Here is a 25,890-nt window from a genome sequence, read left to right as displayed (position 1 = left end):
ACTGTAAATCTGCTTTTTCTCAGAAGCATACTGTGTTGCCATTAGTGTTCTCAAAATGGGTTTCATCTGAAAAATAGCCTCGTTATACAGAGATATTTTACCTTTACAAAATATTAAGGGATACACCTTTCAAAATTATAACTGTCAAACAATAAATAGATAGCTTTTTAGACACCATTCTGTTTACACAGTGGTTTATACTTACTTAGAGTATCTGTGCTGTATTTTCCTTGTGTTATGACAATTTTTCGTAAAATTAAATCAAAATATAGATTCTCTTTTTAGTCCAATCATGCTTCTTTTGGACTATGTTCACCTGTATTCCTTTTGTTTGCATTTCAGCTACACAGATGATGAAGACCATAATTAAAGATACTTTCCCGGACATGCATTTTACGTAGCTATTGTTTAAGTTAGAGAAAGAGGTAATTGATACATCAGTAGGCATGAAGTTATTGTTATCAGACCTTATAATAGTGGTGGCAAGTCATATACACCATGGAATACTATGCAGCCATAAAAAAGGTTGAGTTCATGTCCTTTGTAGGGACATAGATGAAGCTGGAAACCATCATTCTGAGCAAACTATCACAAGGACAGAAAACCAAACACCACATGTTCTTACTCATAGGTGGGAATTGAACAATGAGAACACTTGGACACAGGGCAGGGAACATCACACACTGGGGTCTGTCGTGGGGTGGGGGCATGGGGGAGGGATAGCGTTAGGAGAAATACCTAATGTAAATGACGAATTAATGGGTGCAGAAAACCAACATGGCACATGAATATATATGTAACAGAACTGCACATGTTGTGCACATGCACCCTATAACTTAAAGTATAATAAAAAAATAATAATAGTGGTGGCAAGTAATTTATATAATTATCCATTCATTTGTTTAACAAAATTTTATTGAAGATCTTCTACATGTAATGTTCTATGACAGTGCTGAGACGACTGTAAACATTGAGATGACCGTGTGCCTGGAACATAGTAGATAACTCAGAAACTATTAGGCATCTTTTAAAGGGGATAGGAGGGGCAGGAATAAATGGTAGAGAACATTTTCACTCTGGTGGCTTGTATAAAGAAAGTTAATTGTTGGGGAGGATTTTCTCTGTTACTCTGAAATTGTTTTCAAATGTGATATAGTCTGAGCGTATTACTTGACTCATTCTTTTTGTTTTTGGAGACAAAGTCTTACTCTGTCACCCAGGGTGGAGTGCAGGGGCACCATCTCAGCTTACTGCAGCTTCTGCCTCCCAGGTTCAAATGATTCTCCTGCCTTAACCACCTGAGTAGCTGGGATTACAGGTGTGCACCACCATGCCCAGCTAATTTTTGTATTTTTAATAGAGGTGGGGTTTCCCCATGTTGGCCAGGCTGGTCTTGAACTCCTGACCTCAAATGATCCTCTTGCTTTGGCCTCCCAGAGTGATGGGATTACAGGTGTGGGCCACTGTACCTGCCCTCATTCTTTGAATTGTTTAAATATGGAGATATATCTGTTTGTGTTAACAGCCATTTGAAGAAAGATGGAATGGAGTCTGTTCTAATTCTATGTATTAATACACTAAGTCAATTTAATTTTTAAGGTAGAGATGCATTAAAGGAGTCTGAAACTTCATGGGTTGAGAATAATAAACTGCTTGTTATCAGTAATTCTCTTGATCACTTTACATCATTTCAAAGGAAAAATATGGGAATTAATATCATGGCATCAAGAAAACAATTGTTGGACTCTAGATTCTTCCGTAGATTTGCTACTTCTCTTAAGATGTATCTTATGGCCAGTGAAACAATGAGCAGAATCCTTTTTTGGGGGTCAGGAGACTTTCCATATTTAACAGTATGGCAGACTAAAAATTCATAATGTATGTGGAGTTTCATTTCCAAATTTTCTCTGATTATATTTTTATTCCTTCTTATAAGGAAAAATTTTAATTCCTTAGTTTTGGCTCTTTCTTTTTCCTTTGATGTCTGTCATTAGCTCTTTGTGATGTTTTTAATCTTATTTTTTTATAAGCCATTTGACTTTAGAACAAGAGAAACTTAAGGGACTGCTATTATTATTATTTGGACAAGAGTTTGGACTGCAAATTATTGTTTGAGTTTCTCATCACTAAGAGACTGGCCATTTTTATTGCTTGGCCAGTATCTCTGTCTGTTGCCCAGCCTGGAGTGCAGTGGTGCCAACACAGCTCATTGCAGCCTGGAACCCCTGGGCTCAAGCAATCTTCCCATCTCAGCCTCCCCAGTAGCTGGGACTACAGGTGTGTACCACCAGGCTTGGCGAATTAAAAAAATTTTTTTGTAGAGGTGGGGTCCCACTGTGTTGCCCCAGCTGATCTCAAACTCCTGGGCTCAAGCCATCTTCCTACCTCAGCCTCTCAAAGTGCTGAGATTATAGACGTGAGTCACCATACTTGGCCAGCAATGTTATTTTGAAGGGAGTAAATAAGTGTTTGGATTCTCTCTTTAAAATTGCATAACAAGGAAAAATAGGTTAGGGAGCAGAAAGAAATTGTTGAGTCTAAAAGAACACTGTCTCTGTAGGTATTTATCACTCTATGATATAATGATGTATAATATGTGTTTTCATTTAGTGTTACTGATAGCAGAAAAACTGCTAAACATCATTGAAACAATCATAATTGAGGGATTGCTTGGGCATCAATATTATGACTTTTGCTTTTACTATTCTTTGGTGGCTCTCTGAATTTCTAGGGGTCACATGAAATTGGTTTTGAAAAAACATTAATAGGGGGTTGACTAAATGCAAATGGAAATCAGATTACCTGACTGGTTCATGTTATACAGGGAAAGGCTGATGGCTTCAGAGTTGTGGTAGACATGTAGAACTATAAATTACTGTTCTTCTCAAGGTTGCCTTTTGTTGTCAGAACACTTAGCATAAGGCAGAAATGGTAGGCTGTACCTGAAAGAACAAAACACCATTAAACGTAATAAATCAGCACTTAAAAAAAACTAACTATAACTACCAAGGCCATCTCAAGCCTGAGTTTTCTTTTATGTGACTAAAGTTGTTTAAAAAAAAAAAGGAAAGCAAAAAAGCAGCAACAAACAGAAACTCAAACCCAGTTTGATTTGGATGTTCTTTCTATTGTGATAAATCTGAATGAAATCAAGCATGCTCGACTAAGCACAGGGCCCACTGGGAGAGTATTTGTGGTGTAGCGAAATGAAAATAAGAATATAATAAAATGTGACTAAGTAGAGTCTTATGTGGGGATTAAGTTCTGTGCATGTGACAAAAATCAAATAGAGTCAAAATACTCTTAATAACACCTTAAAATTTCCTATGAAACACAGATACAGACACATTGTCTTTCAAGATGTTTACATTGGCTTGTTCTTCCTCCAGCATGGCTTTTCTTTTGTTAAACAAATGATGAGGCTGTTAGTGATATTCTTTTTAGTGACTAAGGGTAGAATTGGAAGAACTATTTTTTATTCTAGGTTGCTAAATGAATTTTATTAGTTCCGTGAGTAAAAATGCCCCTTGATTTTTTTTTAAATGGGTAAATGAGAAAAGGCCATTGTTTTCCAAATAAATATTTGGGTAATAAAGATGTTCAAGAGACTAGTTTTTTCCAGAAAGGCCTATTCTCTTTTACATGGTATGACATATACCTCTTGGTAGCTCCAGTTCTCCTGTATGTTTGTCTGTTGTCTTTGTCTCTCCATTCTGATTCCACTTTGTTTTGTTGCCTGACAGGCACCTTTCTCAAATTCTTATGTTTATTTCTCTGTATCTTTGTTTCCATACTCACCTGTACTTCTCCCATGCTCTGTATTTTTCTTGTTCTATTCAGGAACAGTTGAATAATCAAATTCAAATTCAGTTACAGTACTTTATATTGAAAGGTAGCTTAAGATAGTGGCAAGTACCCTGAAGTATGGTGTAAGACCTGGTTTAGGTTCAGGCTCTTAAAGTAACTGTGTAACTGAGAAAGACATTTCACATTCTTGAGACTTAATTTTCTTATGAAAGAGAAGAATATATTTCTTATAAATAGAATGTAGTATAATGAAGGGTACCAAACGGTGATGGCTTCTTGGATAAGTTAGAATTTCTGGATTCCGTTATCTGTATACCATGCCTTCTATAAAACTTTTCTTAGTGACTGAAGTCAGAGATGGTGCACTGAGAAACACAGGATGGGTAATTGAGTGTTTCTGTAAATTTCATCAACAACTTTGGATTTTCTCCTCACATCTCCTCAGCCACTCCCTGTCAGAGATCACACACTATAATCACCCTGTACGATCAGAAATTGAGAAGGTGAAGAAACACAGGTTGTCACAATCCACATTAAGACATCTTTTATGATACACCAGAACTTTTTAACATAAAGGTTATTGAATAATGGGAACAGTTTTTCTTTTCTTTTTTCTTTAAAGACGGAATCTTGCTCTGTTCCCCAGGCTGGAGTGCAGTGGTTCATGCAGTGACATGAGCATGGCTTACTGCAGCCATGACTTCCCGGGTTCAAGTGATCCTCCCGCCTCAGCCACCCAACTAGCTGGAACCACAGGTGCGCACCAACATGTCTGGCTGATTTTTGTATTTTCAGTAGAGACAGACATGGGATCTTGCTGTGTTGCCCAGGCTTGTGTTGAACTCCTGGGATCAAGCAGTTCTCTCACCTTGGCCTCCCAAAGTGCTGGGATTATAGGAGTGAGCCACAGCCTAGTTTTTCTTTTTTGAATGCATAAGTTTTTTTATGTTGAATGCATAAGCCCAGTAGAAATTCTTGCTCTAGCTGAATGATTAACAAATAATCATTGTGGACTGTGTGTGTGCGTATTTTAAAATGGAGAACAAGAAATCAAGCAGATTAGAGTTAATTAAACATTTTTTAGTCAATTAAAATCTGTTTAAAGTCACATTTGTCAATAATTTGACTAGTTAGAAATATCCTGGAAATCTATAGAGTCAGCTTTTTTTTTTTTTTTTGCTGATGCTGACACACCTGAATAAGCATCCAGGAGCAGAAATCTTCAAGAGATAGTTTTTATTCTTGAATGCTGCTATTGATCAGCAGTGATGATGACCTCCTTTTAAGGGACTGATGAGGAAGGAACCATAGTATTTACGTATAAGGTTACTTTTTTTTTTTTTTTCGAGACCGAGTCTCACTCTGTCACCCAGGCTGGAGTGCAGTGACACGATCTCACTTGACTGCAACCTCTGCCTCCCAGGTTCAAGTGATTCTCCTGCCTCAGCCTCGTGAGTAGCTGGTATTACAGGTACCCACCACCATGCCTGGCTAATTTTGTGTTTTTTTTTGTTGTTGTTTTTGTTTTTTTGAGATGGAGTCTCTCGCACTGTCGCCCAGGCTGGAGTGCAGTGGCGCGATCTTGGCTCACTGCAAGCTCCGCCTCCTGGATTCACGCCATTCTCCTGCCTCAGCCTCCCAAGTAACTGGGACTACAGTTGCCTACCACCATGCCCAGCTAAGTTTTTGTATTTTTAGTAGACCAGGATGGTCTTGATCTCCTGACCTCGCGATCTGCCTGCCTTGTCCTCCCAAAGTGCTGGGATTACAGGCATGAGCCACCGCGCCTGGCCAATTTTGTGTTTTTAGTAGAGACGGGGTTTCTGCATGTGGGCCAGGCTGGTCTCAAACTCCTGACCTCAGGGGATCCGCCTACCTTGGCCTCCCAAAGTGCTGGGATTATAGGCATGAGCCACTGCACCTGGCCTATATATAAGGCTACATTTAAAAAGCCTTTCAGTATTTCTATCACTTCATTGTAGTTTCCTTGGAAGTGGAACCACCATATTCAGCAGGAGTCCATTTCAACTTCTGGCTTCTGGTTCTTGTTTCTCTGTTTCTATGGAGACTGCCTAGAAAGTGGCAGACAAACCAAAAGTTTAAAAAATAGTAATTTGATTATAAAATATGGCTTTAACTCTAGCTTTAACTAGGTGTTCCGTATCTTGGCATTTTCGAATTCCAAATTATTTTGTGAGATGAGTTAATTTTTTTTCACGAAGCAAGTTTTGAAATGTTATTAAAGCTTAAACACACTGAATCTAAAGGTAAATTGCCATAGTTTTTATTATATTTGAGCCTAAGGTGAATCAAAAATCTTAAATGGGGATTTAAATTAGGGCTTGGAAGGCATAATCTGAAATGAGAAGAGCTAGTGAGAATGGAAATAGCAGACTCCAGACACAGTAAACCCTAAACCAAAGGACTAGTATTGTGTAGAAATAGTGAATAGCTGTTATTATATGGCATGTTTATCTTCAAAGTATGTTATAGTTATTTAAGTGATTTTCACAGAAGATACTCATTTTTCAACTGAGTAGAAAAGCCCTCTAAAACCTTGCATTTAGGAAGTAAGCAGATTGTAAGGGTAGAGGCAGAAGTACACTGACATTTTAATTGCGGGTTGAGGAGTTGGAGAGTTAATAAATAAATGTAGATGGTTCCATGGTTAAAAAGCAATAGAATTTTTTCCCCCACCAAGACCAGTTATATTTGTGAATTCCTCACGAAAGAGAGAAGAGATGGAATTGTAATGTAAAAGGTGTGAAAGGAAAGTTATTTAGCAAAATTGCAATCCCAACTTTGTTGCAGCTTTTCGCTGAGGTCTGTATTTAGTCAGAATTCTTTGGTTTGCATGTGCGGAAATCCAAATTTGAACTACCTCAGGGAAAGAAGGGCAGGAATGTGGCTTTGCCTGAAATCAGGGATGCCAGTTACGTTAGAGGAATGTAGGTTCACCTGAAAACACTGGGATTTCTTTCTGTTTTCCTTTTAAGTCTCCCATATCTGCTTTCTGAGTCAAGTTCGTTTTTTCACATTGGCCTTTTTTTGCATTGGCAGAAACCGGCTGTTGGCAGTTCCTACTCCTCTTATTTACAGCTTGAATAACAAAGACAGTCCAGTTTGTGTTGTGCCAATTCCTCCCTTCTTAAACTGTGGCCAGGAGGATAGGGTTCTATGATTGGCTCAGCTTGTGACTAGGGGGGGCCCACCCTTGGCTAAATGGACCTTGGTGATTAGAGGGACTGACATCTGAAACAAGAAAGCAGCTTTCATTCAAACCACCTGGTTGGTGATGGGGGGAAGTGGTAGAAGAGTATGATGGGAAGAAGAAAGGGTCATTTCCCGGAAGCAGGAGGATATGCTGTTCCAGGCAGAAATAAGAAGAGGGTTCTACTAGTAGTCTTTTGGGGGAAATTATCTCTTTTTTATAATTCATTTCACTTCAGCAAATCAGGAAACATTATTTTGTAGGATTTGGTTTTTAGAAAAAACCAAGGTTGTAAACACACACAGACACACACACACACACACACACAACATATGGTGCATTTGGTCCTATTTGGTGAGTTGCTTAGCTGTGTAATGTCTGGACTAGGGCTAGTCTTTCTATCTTCAGAGCTTTTTACAGATAGACATTTCTTATATATTTGACTCCTACTAAAATACGTCAAACTATCAATACATATTTAGGAGAATGTTAGAATTTGGATAAATGAAATCAGTGGGGGGTAATAGTTAGACTTGGTTGATATTAATAACTTTCATGTCTTTTCCAATTTTGAGTATCTCTTCAGTTAGAAACGTGAATAAGCAGCACATTGGGTATAAGGAAGTTAATTTTCAGGTTGAACTGGAGAAAGTTTATTTTTTACATGTTCAGATTTTTTTTTTAGGAGAGTCAAGCCCTACCCGTCGAGAAGCTGTGAAGAGAAGAACAGCTGAGTATCTCATGCGGGCCGAAAGTATCTCTGGTCTTTATGGGAAATTTCAACTTGATGATGTATCTCAGGTATGTCTCATATTTTGTTGTGTATTTTCTTCAGTGATTTTTTGCTGTCTAGTCTGTCAGCTTTATTTGTGATTAGAATGTTATAGGATTTTGATTCTTTGAATTTTATTAATAATTTTCATAAAGGTTGTTGGTAGAAAGAAAAGCATTATAGCAAACCACCAAAAGTGGAATAAAATGAGACTTGCTTTCTCCTTTTCTTGGTCTTTTATTAGTTTCTTACTGTACCCTTAATTTCCTCATCTGTAAATTGACAGTAATTTATACTGTTATGATATCTATTTGTATTTGGACTTTTTAAAGTTAGCTTGTGATTCTTATATAATTGTTCTCCAGTTTTATTGATTCATGTTAAAGCTATTCATTTTAAGCATAACTTACACAAGTATATGCTATTGGTCACTTGAAATTATAAAAGCATAATTCTAGCAGGGATAGTTAAGGTTATTTGGGACTTCCCCTAGACTTGTCTAAGGCAGATGAATGCTGAAAACATTAGAAGCATTGCAGGTTATATTACTGTTTTTATGCTGTATCAACCTGGATTTGGCAAATTTCTGGAGGAAACTTTTCTGTTATTTTTTTCTTTATATCAAACTAAGTTTTTCTGATGCCATTTAAGAATTGTATCTTCTGGAGATGGGAAAAAGGGTTTAGTTTTTTTTTTTTTTTTTTTTTTGAGACGGAGTCTCAGTCTGTCCCCCAGGCTGGAGTGCAGTGGCACGATCTAGGCTCACTGCAAGCTCTGCCTCCCAGGTTCACGCCATTCTTCTGCCTCAGCCTCCTGAGTAGCTGGGACTACAGGCGCCACCACCACGCCTGGCTAACTTTTTTGTATTTTTAGTAGAGACGGGGTTTCATCATGTTAGCCAGGATGGTCTCGATCTCCTGACCTCGTGATCCGCCCGCCTCGGCCTCCCAAATAGTTTGTTGTCTGAATTGATCTAAGAGTCAGGCAGCCTTGTTCATATCCAGCTCTGCCACTTGGAGTCATAGAAGATTGGACAAGATGCTTAATCCTACTTCTGAATGTCAGTTTCTATATCTGATTAATGAGAATATGGTAATTTTTTGCTGGGTAGTTACTAGGATTAAATGAAGTAAAAAAAAAAAATCATTCATATGTGGATTACACAGATACGCATAAATCAAATGCCTCTCTAGCACAAAGATCAGCCCATAAGCCAAAAACTTAAGTTTTAGCCTCATTCTTCATTTCCCGTTCATATACCGCCTTACATACTTTTTCCCACACATTTTTATGCTTTGTATACTTTTTGAAAATGATAAGATAGCAGTTATCAAAACTCTACTAATCAGTGTAAGACATTCTGAGAATTTCTGATGTTGTGTTTGACCATGTCTTGTAGAACAAAAAGATTGTATTTCAGCTTGCAAGCAATATACTTATGTTGCTCTAACATAATGATTGTGTTTTAAATGACATTATTCTGCTGATTCATTTTCAGATTGTGAATTACGGTGACTCTTCTAGTCTGTATTCTGTTTGCTAATCTATCCTATTCTCTATCATGGTTCTTTTAATTATATTCTTAAATTTACTTCCTTTACTTTTTTGCCATTGAATTTTATCTTTTTAAGTGGAATATTTATGTGAACATTACTTTTTCCATGGGATTGGCAACCTTCCTCCTGTGTAGTACTAATGTGTATATACTCAATTTCATTTTGGGGGGGGGGCATTGATAAAAGCATTAACATAATTCCCTGTGAACTTGTTTTACTAAACACGTCTTATAAATATTCTAAAAATTGTTTTAAATTTTTAAATTTTTTTTTTTTTTTGAGATGGAGTCTCGCTCTGTCACCCAGGCTGGAGTGCAGTGAAGTGATCTCGGCTCACTGTAACCTCTGCCTCCCAGGTTCAAGCGATTCTCCTGCCTCAGCCTCCCGAGTAGCTGGGACTACAGGCGCATGCCACCATACCTGTCTAATTTTTGTATTTTTAGTAGAGATGGGGTTTCGCCATGTTGGCTAGCCTGGTCTCGAACTGCTGATCTAAGGTGATCCACCCGCCTTGGCCTCCCAAAGTGCTTGGGATTACAGGCATGAGCCACCACGCCTGGCCAATATTCTAAAAGTTTTAGGGATTTAAAATTACCAGTATTCTATTCATTCTTATAACATTAAATTTGAATGGTCTACCTATACTTAGTTACGTAATCCTCCCACTTTTGCATTCCTGTTAGTTTCCTATAGGCATGTCTATGAAGCAATAATTTCTTAGGTAAATAAGTATGTTGAGCCTCCTGTATAGTTTAGAATAGAAGAATAAAACCATGAAGTATATCAGTCAGAATTTCTTCAAGTATAACTGCTAATGAGAATAAAACAGAAGAGATCTAATATAGGAAAGGTGATTACATTTGATTATACACTAACTCATTAAGCATCTGTTAAGACTGTATATAGAATCAAACTAGATATACTTTGGAGTTATACAAAAGATGATGACACAGCCTGCTCTTGCAAATCCTGTAGCATAGTTGAGGACCCATATATGTACATAGTTGAGCAAACAAAGTTACACTGGTAAGAGCCATGTAGAAGAATGGGAAATTCTGTCAGAAAGGATAAAAAGAGGTGCCTTCTGAATCTGATTTGACATGTAGGATTTTTTCAGTTCTTAGGCAAGGAGGCTAGAGGAGAGTAGGCACAGTATTTTTCTCTCATGGTAAACATTTGCTTTTTAAATTTTCCTTTTGTGTGTTATTTTGTTAAACCTGGCCCTTTTTGGCCAAGAGCATGCTTCATTATTTTCTTATGTATAATTTAAGAGTCTTCCAGAGAATTGTGATTAGCTTGGTGCATTTATTATTCCACTTCTTTAACCATCTTTGGGCCTGAATTTCAACCAACATGATGAGAGGATTTGTATAAATGATTTCTAAGGCTCCTTTAGCTCAAATTTGGTGCAAAGCAGATACTACTTCTCTCTGGAATCAGTGTGCAAACATTTCTTTCTAGCCTGGTTGATTAAGACAATAAAGGAACCCTTTTTTGCTTTTTAAATTTTTGTTAATTACTGTTTTCTCCTTTGGTACAGTCTGTCATGACTCCTTCCACCCAGGTTTTCTGTGATGTTTTAAGTGTTTGCTTTATTGAACTTTAAAGATCCTTGTATAGTAAATACAAAAGTTCTAAGTTTCCCAGTCATTCATGTTAATGTCTTTTTTGCAAAAGTACAGAAAGGATAAAAAGCACTGTCTTACTCTTTTTCTTCATTACTTCGTTACTAAAAGGCTCCAAGAAAATTTAGGAGCAGGTTTCAGAAAAAAAAGAAATGAGGTTTTTTTTGAAGTAAAGATTGAATCTTAACTGAAGGAGACAGATTTCTTTCTTTCTTTTTTTTTCTTTTTTAAAAAAATAAATCTTAGACAACACTGAATGATTTAAGAATTAATGTTAAAAGAGGCTCTCCCTGGAAAAGATTTAGAATAGTTTTTTTGCTTTTTTTAGCTGTAGGAATTTGAAACTCTGGATCAAATTTAGAAAAATACAAGAAATGATCTAAATTTAGAACAAAATATTGTGTAGTTTTTAAAGTGTGGATATGTTTTTATGCAGTTACAAGGTGTGAATGAAAATTAATATGTAGAATGTATACCTTTCCTGAATATTTGTAGATTTTGAATGCAACTGATATAATAATACTGAAAGTGTTTTTCTATTGTGCATTTTGTTTGCTTGTATTATTAATTGATATTATTCCATTATTCCTTAGAAAATATTTTAAATTTGCCCTCACTGAGACATTTGCTTAAGTCAGTAATAGGTCTGCAATTCAGTGTCAGGCTTGAAATGTGACCTAGTGCGGCTCAGGAGACTGGGTATTAGGGTTGGTAGATTGCGCATGAAAGTCTTTGCAAAGCCAAAAATTCATGGATGAAGCCAAATTCAGGAGCTCTGGCATAATTAGACATTAGAGTTCAGAGTGTGGTTTCTTGATACACTCTTTGTGGTACTTTCCTTTTGCCCTTGATTGCTTATTTTCCTGCAATAATGGTTACTCTCTCTCAGGTTATTTGAGGAGTAAGTAACCCTCTTTTAAATGTAGTTGGTGAACCAGCATCATCAGCATCACCTGAGACCTTGGTGGGACTGCAGAATATCAGACCTACTGAATCAGAATCTTCTTTTTAACAAGATCATCAGGTGATGCACATACACATTAAAATTTAAGAAGTACTGCACCAACAGATTGGGAAGAATAGAGAGAGCTCATTGAGAACAGGAAATAATATCAAGTGAAAAAGACAGTGGGCAGGCTGAACAGCAACTTCAAACACAAATCCCCAAACAGAAACAGAGCCTTTTAAAGAATGTACAACAGGCCTGTAATCCCAACACTTTGGAAGGCTGAGGCAGGTGGATCACTTGATGCCAGGCATTCGAGACCAGCCTGGCCAACATTGTGAAACCCCGTCTCTACTACAAATACAAAAAAAAAAAAAAAAAAATTAGCCTGGTGTGGTGGCACATGCCAGTAACCCCAGCTACTCAGGAGGCTGAGGCACAAGGCTATCGTTTGAGCCTGGGAGGTCGAGGTTGCAGCGAGCCGAGATCGTGTCACTGCACTCCAGCCTCGGCGACAGAGCGAGAACAACAATAGTAAGTGGGTTTTAACTGGTGTGCCAATTCTAATCCATGAGTAGTGGCTGCCAGGAGCATTGTATTGAGAAGAGTTGTGAGACTGTGGGATTAGCAGAGATTCCTGCCATGGACTTGACCAGTTGAACGATATGTACTTGCCACCTCTGCTTTTGAAGATTGTTGGGTCATCATGTATTCTTGTCTCTTCCCTTGTCTCTCTTCCCATCTATACCAGGTATAGATGAATACAACTATTCTTTGCCTCTCTGGGCATCTTCTGCTATAATAGCTAATAAATATAAGTGAAAATCTTACTTTTCCATCAAGGAACTCAATCATATTACCTAGAAATACACTGCTTCTCCCATTGCACTTCATAGCGCAATGGGCCGAGTTTCCCTTAACAACATTCTTTTATTTCATAAGTAAGATTTAATCCTCTCTTATCTATTACCTACTTTTGCTAACCTTGCTGCGTCTCAGTTTTCTCATCTAAAAAAAAAAGTTGGACTTGATCTCTAAGGTCTCTTTCTGCTCTTAAAATTCTGTGGATTTGTATGTCCTTTTGCCATCTGAAGAAAGGAGTAGATCTATAGGATTCTACCCAGTTTAAGCACTACATATGAGAAATACAATTTTTTTTATTGATGATTTTATTTCATGATCTTTCTTTGTTCATTTCTATGATCTCAAACTTTTATAGATGGTTAAAGTAGAAAGAGAACTTTAATGATCACTTTGCCTTTGGTCATTTCCCCTTCAATTTCCCCATTCACCATTCACGTCTTTCCAAGAGTAACCTTACTAAATCACTGTTTTCATTGGGTTATTTCTCATAGAAAAACTTGTTGTCTAGACTTCGGAGACTGTATAGTTAAGACTTTTCTTCCTGGCATTCAAGGCCTGCGAAAACTGACCCTAAGTGTATAATTTTATTTTCTTCTGTTCTCCAATTTGAATAACTTTTCCCCACCAGGCTAATGCTTTCCAGTTGTATACAGTATAGAATAACTTTTTCCTAATCTAATTTCCACATAACATTTAAAATCACCTTTAGTCCCACATCTTTCTGAGATCACAGTTTTTCATACACTAATGATGTATTTGTGTAGTCCCATATTTTTAAGATAATGTTTTATTGTTATTTAACTTTTCATGTATTTGTCTTATCTCCTCAAATAAATGGTGAACTTCTTGAGGTTAGACTGGGCCTTTTGATGATTTATAGCCCTTTCAGTTATCATGCACATAGTTGGTGCACAGTAATTATTTGTTGAAAGATGCGATAGAGATTTTGTAGTTTGCTTTCTTTGCTCTTTAAATTGCCAAAGTGAACCAATAACTTTCTTTGGAAACCGAAAGAAACAGTGACATCTGTGAATAAGAAGGTATAAATAGGAGATAGGGATGTTGGAGATACTTGGCCATATTTTCTAAGACAAATGTAGTGGACTAAAGATCATTTAAAGTATTCTTTTTTTCCCTCTTTACAACTTTTCCTTAGCATTTCTTTTGCTAAAATCACAAACAGTTCTTACTTGTTCTTGTATCAAGAAGCAGCAGCAGAAAAGAATTTTTAATTTTCAGAATGTGTTGGTTAGTAAAAGGACTGCAAGCTTTAGAATAGTAGTTGGAGTTCTTCCACTGTCTCTCTTTCTGACCACAGAAAACATTCCAGCATTCTGAGAATCCCTTTATTCATCTGTAAAATGGGAATTATATAATACTAACTTCCTGTAGCTGCATCACCTGGTATGGGGTGAAGAATAGAGATGAAACAATGTAAAAGAAGATAGAAAAGACTATTTCTACTAGCCAGGTGTGGTGGCTCATGCCTTCAGTCCTAGCACTTTGGGAGGACGAGGTGGGTGGATCACCTGAGGTCAAGAGTTCGAAACTAGCCTCACCAACATGGTGAAACTCTGTCTCTACTAAAAATACAAAAATTAGCTGGCCATGGTGGTGGGTGCCTGTAATCCCAGCTACTCAGGAGGCTGAGGCAGGAGAATCGCATGAACCTGGGAAGCAGAGGTTGCAGTGAGCCAAGATCGAGCTGCTGTACTCCAGTCTGGGCAACAAGAGCGAAACTCCATCTCAAAAAATAAAAATAAAAAAAAGACTATTGCTGTTACATGTTGGTTACATTATACATTGAATGACTATAATGAATATAATGTTACATTATACACTGAATGAGTATACACTGAATGAATATAATGAATGCTGTTACATTATAACACTAAAATACCTTGCTAAATGTTTGTATATCCCTAAAAAGGTTCCCCTTAGTTTAAAGGTTATTATCTAGTCTAATTGTCACTATCACCAACTTTCTCAAGCATCTTTAAGAAATAAAAAGTCTCTTTTAAAACTTAAACACCATTTCAGGTACAGTTAAATTATTATTTTCTTGCTAAATTTAAAAACAAAACAAAAATGGAAAACAATTAGAATTGCTGCTTTTAGAGAATTTCACAAGTGGTAGTTTTCCCAGTTGTAAGTGACACCTAATTTTCCAAGATTCCCTCCTTTCTCCCTGCTCTCCTCATTTCTGCTCTCCCTCATATTTTCCAACTAAATACTAGCAATATGCAAGGCACTGTGAATATAGAGATGAATAAGACACATTTTCTATTCTCAAGGAGCTGCCTGTCTGGTGATGTTGGTCTGTACAGGGACAAAAATGGTATCTCAGTAATTCCCTTACCATGGTGTTTGATCAGGATATTTTATCTTCAATTCATAGAATCAGAATGTTTCTTCTGTATTCTAATAGATTTTTGATAGCAAGAAGGTCTGCTTTAAGTATGTAATAAGGCTTTGTGTCTCCTGTTGCCTTTGCATTTTAATATAGGATCAATATAGCAGTACTTTATAGTTGTAAATGTCATATGGAGGTGCCCTTAGAATTTGTCTAATTTGATGGCTTATGTTACTGATAGAGAAAAACTAAAACTAATAAATGGAAGTTGGGATTATTTTAAAATTGTGTGCAGAATTTAAATGTTCCTTCCTATGTTTACTGATTTTTTAAATCTTTTTTTGTGTGTAGCTAACAGACTGTTTTCCACATCACAGATATTCAAATATTTGAAGAAAAATTTCTTTCTCTTGTAAATCATCTTGTAAGCAGGCTCAGTTTTAGTGATTATTGGTTATATGATGAAGCTTCTTAATTTTTCACCATTATTGGTAATTTTTCTGGTTGAATTTGGATGGACCAGTCCCTCTGAAAACACATAATACATAAAGTAACAATTATAGAACTGTAGCTTCATGATGAGAGAGAATGGCTTGTGCCCCTCCCTTCCCATGTGTGCTTATTATTATATTATTTTTAGTTCCCCCACTTCCAAATTACTGTTGAGGTGTCTGGGGTAAATATAATACTGGGATTGATTGTTGGCCCAGTTATCCGTTTGTTACAAAGTTTTATGATAGCTGTATGGTCTGAATTGAGTTATTGCTCTAGAAACTGTCAGCTCATTAATTTTTCTTTTTAAAAATTTTTTCAATGTTATGATTTATTTACTTGCAACTTTTTTCTTGCTTTTTCTTTTTGATTTTCTTCAGTTTTTATTTTTAAAAATTTTATATTACAGACAAACAGAAACTTCCTCCTTTCATCTTTCCATTCTCTGATTTATGATGAATTTACTTTCCTTTGGCCTGGCATTTGCTTCAGCAGGCAGCCTTCCTTCAAGTACCTCCCTGATTGATGTATAATCTTTGATATCTTCCATTAGCCTCCAGGATCACTAAGTTCAAGGCCCCCTTGGAACCTAAGGAGCCCTGCCGAGGAGCTGAAGGCCTTCAGAGTCCTTGGGGTGATTGACAAGGTAATTCTTCAGTGTCTCTTCAAGAGTTCAGTTATAAATCGACTGCATGCTGACATTCTGTCTTTGAAGCTTTGGATCTTAAGGATATGAAACAAAAGGAGAAAATGACTCAAATGCATCTGCACTTTAAAATAACAAAAGCAGAAGAGAAAAAGCTTTTATCTGAGCAATTCATGTAAGGTCATGCAAAATATATTTGAGCTAAAGGAGAAGGTGCATATTTGTTGGCATTCAGTTGAGTAAGGGATTTGGTTTTATAAAAGTGTTATAGCAGAGTAAAGATGTACTTTGTGTTTAATTACAATTGTGAGCCAGTAGTTGTTCAACATTAATTAATACAGTCATTGTAATGGTCAAAAAGAAAAGTGGAATCCCCTTATAACTACCATTTATTGAGCACCTACTATGTGTCAGACCCTATATTAGGCATTTTATATGAAGCAACTTAATCTTTCTTAAATTTTATTTGCATCTTGGCGGAAAAGTGATGTTTATATCAGATTAAATAACTTGGCCCAAAGTCACATAGCTAATTTAGGATGGTGCTGGGATTTGAATGTTAATTTTTGTGACTCAAAAGCTGTGCTTTTTCTAGTACACTAACCCCTCACTTCACACACATGTGCATTTCAATTTTGGGGGTAAAAATACTGGCCTCACAGAGATATCTGCCATTGTGTATGTGCAAATTTGGTGACATCTCACACCAAATGTTAACAGTACTGTTCCTATCAGATGGTTTACAAGTGTAAATTAAAAGCCACAGACAACAAACTATGTTTTAAGTATATTTGCTCAACCACTGCTTTACCATTCAAAGTAAATAAAATGCTTTATTTACTATTAAGGGATAGGTTACTTTAGATATTTTTTCACCATTAACTGTTCTTTATGAAGCACCTTAATGTTCATTTTTAATTTACTATTCATTGAGTATTTGTAAAGTATGCATGTGAGTCCATGCTAAAATTGAACAATATGTAATATTCTCTAGCAATTTAGACAGTAATAGTTTGAAGCCTTCCCAAGGGAACATTAAGTTGGATGTTATATAAAACTGTCAGTGTCTTAAGTTCTGGCAAGGATCATTTTTCTCAAATTCATGTTACTGAATTTTGAACTTAAAAAATTCTAAGCTGTAGGATTTTTCTTTTTTTAAGAGCCTGAAATATTTACATAACCATGTTTTCTGTGGCTTTTCCAGTTTGGAAAACATTCAGTTTGAGAGTAGATGAAGCCAATATAGTAATTGAGTAGTGTCTAGGTTCTCAGATTTCTTTGCAGGCAAGTATACCTTCTTGAGGTACAGTGTCTGCCCCCTCTCTTAGCTCTATTTCTTTGACAAAGTATGGCCTTTCATTACTATACTGTAAGTGTAAGTAAGTTACCTTGTAGTCCTAGTAATAGCTATTAGTCTCTCAGGCTTGTTTAAATAAGGGCTCTTGGCTGGGTGCTGTAGTTTACACCTGTAATCCCAGCACTTTGGGAGACCGAGGTGGGCAGATCACTTGAGCCCAGGAGTTTGAGACTATCTGGGCAACATGGTAAGACCCTGCCTCTACAAAAAAATAGAAAAAGTAGCTGGGTATATAATCCCAGCTACTCGGGAGGCTAAGGTGAAAGGATCCCCTGAGCCTGGGGACTTTGAGGCTGCCGTGAGCCGTGGTCATGCCACTGTACTCCAGCCTGGGTGACAGAGTGAAACTCTGTCTCTAAATAAATAAATAAATAAATAAATAAATATCAAGTCTTTAAAAAAAAAAAAAAAAAAAAGAAAAGAAAAAAGCCAGGCGTGGTGGCTCACGCCTGTAATCTCAGCACTCTGGAAGGCTGAGGCGGGTGGATCACTTGAGGCCAGAAGTTCGAGACCAGCCTGGGCAACATAGTGAAACCCTGTCTCTACCAAAAATACAAAAAATTAGCTGGGCATGGTGGCACACACTTGTAATCCCAGCTCCTTGGGAGGCTGAGGCAGGAGAATCACTTGAACCCGGGAGGCAGAGGTTACAGTGAGCTGAGATTGTGCCACTGTACTCCAGCCTGGGTGACAGACTGAGACTCTGTCCCAAAAAAAAAAAGAAAGAAAGAGAGAGAGAGAGAGAAAGAGAAAGAAAGAAAGAAAGAAAAAATAAAGAAAGAAAGAAAAGAAAAGAAAAGAAAGAAAGAAAATAGAAGGACTTTTGACAGTGGAAGAATTCCTAAGTTCTGCTGAGGAATAATTTGGTACTGTCTTTTCTTACTCTGTTTAGCTGGGAAAGGTGTTTGGTGTTTAGAAGGTGACATTTAACTTTTTTTTTTTTAATAATTAACAGAATCTCACTCTGTCGCCCAGGCTGGAATGCAGTGGCACAATCTTGGCTCACTGCAGCCTCCACCTCGTGGGTTCAAACGATGCTTCTGTCTCAGCCTCCTGAGTAGCTGGGATTTACAGGCGCACACCACCATGCCTGGCTAATATTTTTTTTTGTATTTTTAGTAGAGACAGGGTTGCACCATGTTGGCCAGGCTGGTTTCGAACTCCTGACCTCAGATGATCCACTCGCCTCAGCCTCCCGAAGTGCGGGGATTACAGGTGTGAGCCATGGTGCCTGGCCTAATTTTTCTTAGTAGAGATAAGGGAATATGTATTTGGGGAATTAAGAAGCTTTGGGAATTAATAAGTCTTTAAAATTTATAACATATTCCTGTAAAAACATAAGTAGGTATAGGCTGGGAGCTGTGGCTCATGCCTGTAATCCCAGCACTTTGGGAGGCTGAGGTAGGCAGATCACCTGAGGTCAGGAGTTTGAGACCAGCCTAGCCAATATGGGGAAACCCCATCTCTACTAAAAATATAAAAATTAGCTGGGCATGGTGGTGGGCTCCTGTAATCCCAGCTACTTGGGAGGCTGAGGCAGGAGAATTGTGTGAACCTGGGAGGTAGAGGTTGCAGTGAGCCGAGATTGCGCCACGCACTCCAGCCTGGGCAACAGAGCCAGACCCTGTCTCAAAAAACAGGGAGAGAGAGAAAAAAAAAAGCAGGTATATTTTTTGAAAGTTGAACTATTTTTTTAAATATAAGTTACTTTCCATTCTACTGAGGACTACCTAAAATTTGGGTTTTAGAAACTTGAAGTATGGAAAAGAAATGTTGAATAAATTCAAAAGGTTAGAAAATACCCAGGTTATATTGATCTAGTCCTACAGAACACAGTTTCTTTGATTCTATTTCATTACAGTATTTGTTTTTTATGAGTTATTTTGAGTGTTATCTTTTAACCTAGGAAAAATACGGTTCTGAATTGAACTGCGTTAGGATTAGTATTTCACAAACTTTTATGTAGGAAAAAAAAAGCAGATTTTTTATTAATATCTAGACTGTAAGCTCTGTGAAAACAAGATTGTGTCTTTCTTGGTCACCACTATGTTCTCAGTACCTAGAATCACTTGGCACATAATGGGTGCTCAATAAATATTTGTTGAATAAAATAATCGAAACTTAATTAATTTTAAGTATATATAGAGTGACACCTACTGGTACAATATGAGACTGCTATCTGGTACCATTGTATGAGGTGACAACTCAGAAAGTATTTACCCAGAGGGATAGTAATTCCATAGCTGTATGTTGATCTAGTATTCAAAGAGAAGTAAATGACTTTCTGCTTTTGAATTGGGATTATAAAATCCCTCATTAAAATAGATACACAAAAATCATATATGAAGCAGGATGCCTGGTTTCTCTGTGAAAAAGGTAGTTAGGGAAGAGACTTGCATGTTATGTCCTCATAGGATATAAGTAGAACCAAATTAGTACAAATTCAGGAGAAACAAATTACTGCTCATGAGAAATGCCTTTTGAGAATTAGCATATTGACCAAAGGCATACTGGATTCCTTTAGATCTTATGAGTTTCTTGTCATTTGAGACATTCAGGTAAAGGCTGAAAGATTGATTGTTGGGATGCTATATAATGAACTAGATGGAATTTTACATTAGATGACTTTTAAATATTTCTTTGATCCTGCAGGTTTATTTACACAGTCTTTGTGTAGCAATAGCAGGGGAGAGTAGAAATTAGTGGAAAAATATAAGTTTTTATAGACACGGGTGCAATTCTTTTTGTTGTATGTGTGTGGTAAGAATATATGGGATGTGCTTATATTTGTATGTGTATAAAGATTGTTTATATATGATAATTTGTAATTGGGTTAGAAGAGTCTAGATTGGTAGTTTGACTGGTAGTAGAATGCCTAAGTGCTAAGAGAGTTTCCGAGAAATGTCACTGTTGTATAACTTCTCTATAAAAAGTATAAAGGAGCCCATAGTTCAGTATACAGTAATGCACCAATGTTAGGTTCCTGGTTGTGATATTTAATTCGAACTATATAAGGTGTCACCACTGGGAGAAGCTGAGTGAAGGGTACACGAGACTCTTTGTACTGTTTTTGCAGCCTCCTGTGAGTTAAAAAAAGAAAAGGGTAAGGGGAACATTGATTACTTGAAACCCAGGGTATACTAAGATTTGATTCCTTCATGGCCAGTTAACTGTTCTGGTTTGTGTGTGGCCTGAATCATTCTGTGTGTACATGTGTGTATGGTATTCACAAGGAAGATCGGTGAGGATCGTGTATCTGGATTGCCAAAATTGCCACTGAAAAACTACTTAAATATGATGCTTTGCAAGTCATTGTTATAAGAGATGCCACACATTTTGTAAGTCTGTGACTATTTGCTAGGTCAGATGCCTTGGCATTTTGTAATCAAGATAGCTTCCCAACTTTATCTGATGCCTGCCAGGCAGAATTCTTAAGCTCACTTGCCATTGGAAAAATGTAGGCATTTCTATTTTGGAGCTAAAATATAATTGAGAAAATGTGCGGAAATTGCTCAAATTGAGTAGCTGTTTAAAGATTGGTACTTATTTTTTAAGGTACCTAAATAATATCTTCTCTGATAATATGTGGAAAAATCTTCTGTATTTGGAACACAGAAGCATCAATATTTGGGTATTTGCTCATTCAGGGAACACTGATTGAAGTGGATTAAATCAAAAGGACATAGCACAACATTTTTTAAGTGCTAAAAGGAAAGAACTATCAACGCAGAATCTATATCCTGTGAAAATGCCTTTCAAGAATTAAGGGAAAATAAAGGTATTCTCAGATGAAGAAATGCAAAGAGAATTTGTTGCTGATGAGCCTACCCTAAAAGAATAAAGTGCATTCTCTAAACAAAATGGAAACAATACATGCAAGAATCTTGTCACATTAGGAAGAAAGAAAGAACATTGGAAAGGGTCAAATATAAGTAAATACAATAGACTTCCTTTCTCTTTAGCTTTGGAAATTATCTTTTATGGTTGAAGCAAAAATTCTAACACTCTCTGATGTAGTTCTAAGTTTATGCAGAGAAAATATTTAAGGCAATTATAAATGTGGGAGAGTAAAGGGACATAAAGGAAGATAAGGTTTTTATGCTTAGCTTGAAATGGTAAAATGATGATACCTGTAGACTGCAATAGGTTATGTATATATAATATAACTAGAACAACCACTAAAAAGCTTTTTAAAGCATACACTCAAAAATGCCATATAGGCTGGATGCAGTGGCTCACACCTGTAATTCCAGCACTTTGGGAAACTGAGGCAGGCAGATCACCTGAGGTCAGGAGTTTGAGACCAGCCTGGCCAACATGATAAAACCCTGTCTCTACTAAAAATACAAAAATTAATCATCATGGTGATGCACGACTGTAGTCCCAGCTACTCAGGAGGCTAAGGCATGAGAATCACTTGAATCTGGGAGGCAAAGGTTACAGTGAGCTGAGATCATGCCACTGCACTCCAGCCTGGGCAACAGAGTGAGACTCCATCTCGAAACAAACAAGCAAACAATACTATAGATAAACCAAAATGGAATTCTAAAAAATGTTCAAATAACCCACAAAAATGCAGGAAAATACAAACAGAACAAACAGAATGCAAAAAATAACTGCAAACTTAAGCCCTAACACATTATAAATATGCCAGTTAAAAAAACAGAGATTGATATTGGATTAAAGATATGACCCAACTTTATGGTATTTATAAGACACTCACTTCAAACATAATATAATGATATATATATGTATATCATGATGTATATATCATATATATACCATTATATATATATGTAAAAAGTAAAAGGATGGAAATGACATGTCATGCAAACATTAATCAAAGAAAACAGGAGTGGCTATATTAATACAAGATAAAATATGCTTCATACCAAAGAAAATTACGAGAGATAGAGAAGACATTGGATAATGATGAAAGGGCAATCTACCAAGAAGACATAGCAATCCTACAAATGAGTGTACAGACATCAGAACTGTAAAATATATGAAGCAAAGGCTGATAGAAAGTGAAAGGAGAAATAGGCAGTTACAGTTGGAGACTTCAACACTCTATCTGAAAAACTGATAAAGCAGAAAATTAGCAACAATACAGAAGAATTCCATAATACCATCAATCAACAAAATGTAACTGACTTTTATAGAACACTGTACCCAAGAACAACAGACTACACATTCTTTTTCAGTGCCCATGGAACATATACCAAGACAGACCATTTCTAGGACTGAAAAACTTCAACAGATTTGAAATTATTGAAATCATACTGGGTGTGTTCTCTGACCATATCTGAATCAAATTATTAATCAGCAACAGATAACAGGAAACTCTCCAAATACCTAGAAACATAGTTATACTCCTAAGTAATTCATGGGCTAAAGAAGAAATCTCAAAGGGTATTAAAAAAAAAACCCAAAACGTGTAGTTGAATGAAAACAAAAGCAGAACATATCAGAATTTATGGGACACAGCTAAGCCAGTATTCAGAGAGAAACTTATAGCACTAAATGATTATGTCAGAAAATGGGAAAAATCAGATCTAGGTTCCTAACTCAAAAGAAGTAGAAAAAGAACAAAATAAACCTAAAGCAAGCAGGAGGAATGAAATAAAGATAAAGAGCAGGAATCATTGAAATTGAAAATAAAAACAAAAATTATTGAAACATAAAGCTGATTATTTTCAAAGATCAATAAAATTGACAAACCTCTAACAAGAGTGACAAAAAGAGAGAATACACCAATTATTACTGTCAGGAATGAAACAGGTGTGGATCCTGCCTACATCAAAAGGATAACAAGGGAATACTACAAACAGCCCTACACACGTAAATTTGATAATTCAGATGGAACGAACCAATTCATAGAAAAATACAAACTACCACCCAAAATAAAATAGATAATTTGAATGGCTCTTTAACTATTAAGGGAACTAAACTTATAATTAAAATACCACTAAGATGAAATCTTGAGGCCCAAATAGTTTCACCAGAGAATTCTACCAAACTTTTAAAGAAGAGTCAATACCAGTTCTACACATATTCTTCCTGAAAATGGAAGAAAGGGAAACAGTTTCCAGTTCATTTTATGAGACCAGTATTACTCTGATATCAAGACATTAGAAGAAAGAAAACTATAGACCAATATTCTCATAAATGAAGATACAGAAATCTTCAACAAAATATTAGAAAATAGCAACAAAATCCAAAATGAATTTGATACCATGAATTTATTATTTAAATTCATTAATTTCATTAAATTCATATTACATTTATCTTTTCAAGAAAACCAACTTTTTATTTCATTGATCTTTTGTATTTTTTTGTCTCAATTTGATTTATTTCTGCTCTGATCTTTATTTTCTTCTACAAATTTGAGGTTTGGTTTGTTCTTTCTTTCTAGATCCTTGAAGTACATTATTAGATTATTTGAAATTTTTCTTTTTTTTTAAAAAATGGGCATTTATTGTTGTAAACTTTTCTCTTAGTGCTGATTTTGCCATATCCCATAGATTTTGGTATGTTGTATTTCCATTTTCATTTGTTTCAAGAAGTTTTTACAGTTTTCTCAATTTCTTCGTTGATGCATTGATCAGTCAGGAACATATTGTTTAATTGTTTAATTTCCATGTGTTTCTGTATTTCTGACGTTCCTGTTACTGATTTTGAGTTTTATCCCATTGTGGTCCAAAAAGATACTTGACATGATTTTTTTAAAAAATGCGTTCATACTTGTCTTATGGCCTTTTTGTGGTCTGTTCTATAGAACGTACCATGTGCTGATGAGAAGAATGTGTATTTTCTAACTTTTGAGTGAAATATTCTGAAAATGTCAGTAGGCCTATTAGATTTAGTGTGTAGTTTAACTCTGTGGTTTCTTTGTTGATTTACTCCTGGATGATCTGTCCATTACTGATAGTGGCAGTTAGAGTCTCCTATTATTGTATTGCAATTTGTCTTTTCTTTATTAGATCTACTATGTTTGTTTTATATACTTGGTTTTATAATCTTAGATTTGTAGTCTGTTTTATCTAAGTATAGCTACTCCTGTGCTTTTTTGTTTTCCAGTTGCATAGAATATCTTTTTCCACCCCTTCACTTTCAGTCTATGTGTCTTTATAGGTAGGGTAGGTTTCTTGAAGGCAGCATATAGTTGGGTCTTATTTCTTTATTCAGCCACTCTATGCCTTTTAATTAGAGAATTAAGGCCCAGCACAGTGGCTTATGCCTGTAATCCCAGCACTTTGGGAGGCCAAGGTGGACCTTGAGACCAGCCTGGCCAACATGGTGAAACCCTATCTCTACTAAAAAATACAGAAATTAGCCAGGCATGGTGGCGCATGCCTGTAATCCCAGCTACTTGGGAGGCTGAGACAGGAGAATCACTTGAACCCAGGAGGCAGAAGTTGCAGTGAGCCGAGATTGTGCTGTTGCACTCCATCCAGCCTGGGTGACAGAGCAAGACTCTGTCTGGGAAAAAAAAAAAAAAGAGAATTAAGATCGTTTAAATTCAGTATTGTCATTATTATTGATAAGTTAGGACTTACTTTACTTTTAACAATCTTTTTTTTTTTTTTTTTTTTTTGCTTCTGGTTGTTTTGACACTCCTGTCTTTCTTTTTTTCTTCCTTTGTGGTTCTGTCTGTCTTTGTAGGTAAGTACTTTTTTCTGGTAGTGTGTTTTAATTTGTTGCTTTTTATTTTTAGTGGGTTCTTACAAGTTTTGTTCTGTGGTTAGCAGTTACCATGAGGCTTACAAAAAATACTTTATAGATATAACAAGAGACAGTTCATCTTAGGTCACAAATAATAAGAATAGAAGCAAAGGCAAAAAAAAACTACACAAAAATAATCTGCAATTTAACATAATCACCCCCACATTTTGACTTTTAGTTGTCTCACTTTAAATTTTCTATGTTACCTGTTCTTAACAGGTTGCTGTAGCTATTATTATTTTTAATAAGTTTGTCTTTTGGGCCTCATACTGGAGTTAGGAGTGGATTTTGCATCACTGTCACAGTAGTGTAGGATTCTGGGTTTATTTATATACTTAATTTCACCAGTTTAAAAAAAATTTTTTTTCCCCTTCAAATTGAAGAACTCCCGTTAGCGTTTCTTATAATGTAGATCTGGTAGTGTTGAATTCTTTCAGCTTTAGGTTGTCTGAGAAATAGTTTCTGTCTCCTTCATATCTGAAGTATAATTTTGCTAAATACAGTGTTCCCGGATGGCAGTTTTGTTTTGTTTTGTT

General features: G+C 36.3%; 1 protein-coding gene across 17 annotated transcripts in view; it reads left to right on the top strand.

The window, feature by feature from the left end:
- The window catches only part of RPS6KC1 (ribosomal protein S6 kinase C1), a 217,618-nt gene that overhangs the window by 108,271 nt on the left and 83,457 nt on the right, over window positions 1-25,890 (top strand). For 14 of the 17 annotated variants that reach the window (XM_007988470.3, XM_073011515.1, XM_007988469.3 and 11 more), the window contains 2 exons: window positions 7,704-7,819; window positions 16,180-16,272. In XM_007988470.3, the coding sequence (XP_007986661.2) occupies window positions 7,704-7,819; window positions 16,180-16,272 (209 nt within the window). The remainder of the gene's footprint in view (window positions 1-7,703; window positions 7,820-16,179; window positions 16,273-25,890) is intronic. The other 3 variants (XM_007988471.3, XM_007988476.3, XM_073011513.1) reach the window with 1 other exon arrangement.

Source organism: Chlorocebus sabaeus, chromosome 25, assembly GCF_047675955.1.
Source record: "Chlorocebus sabaeus isolate Y175 chromosome 25, mChlSab1.0.hap1, whole genome shotgun sequence".
Classification (NCBI taxonomy): domain Eukaryota; kingdom Metazoa; phylum Chordata; class Mammalia; order Primates; family Cercopithecidae; genus Chlorocebus; species Chlorocebus sabaeus.
This window is presented reverse-complemented; position numbering and strand designations above follow the sequence as displayed.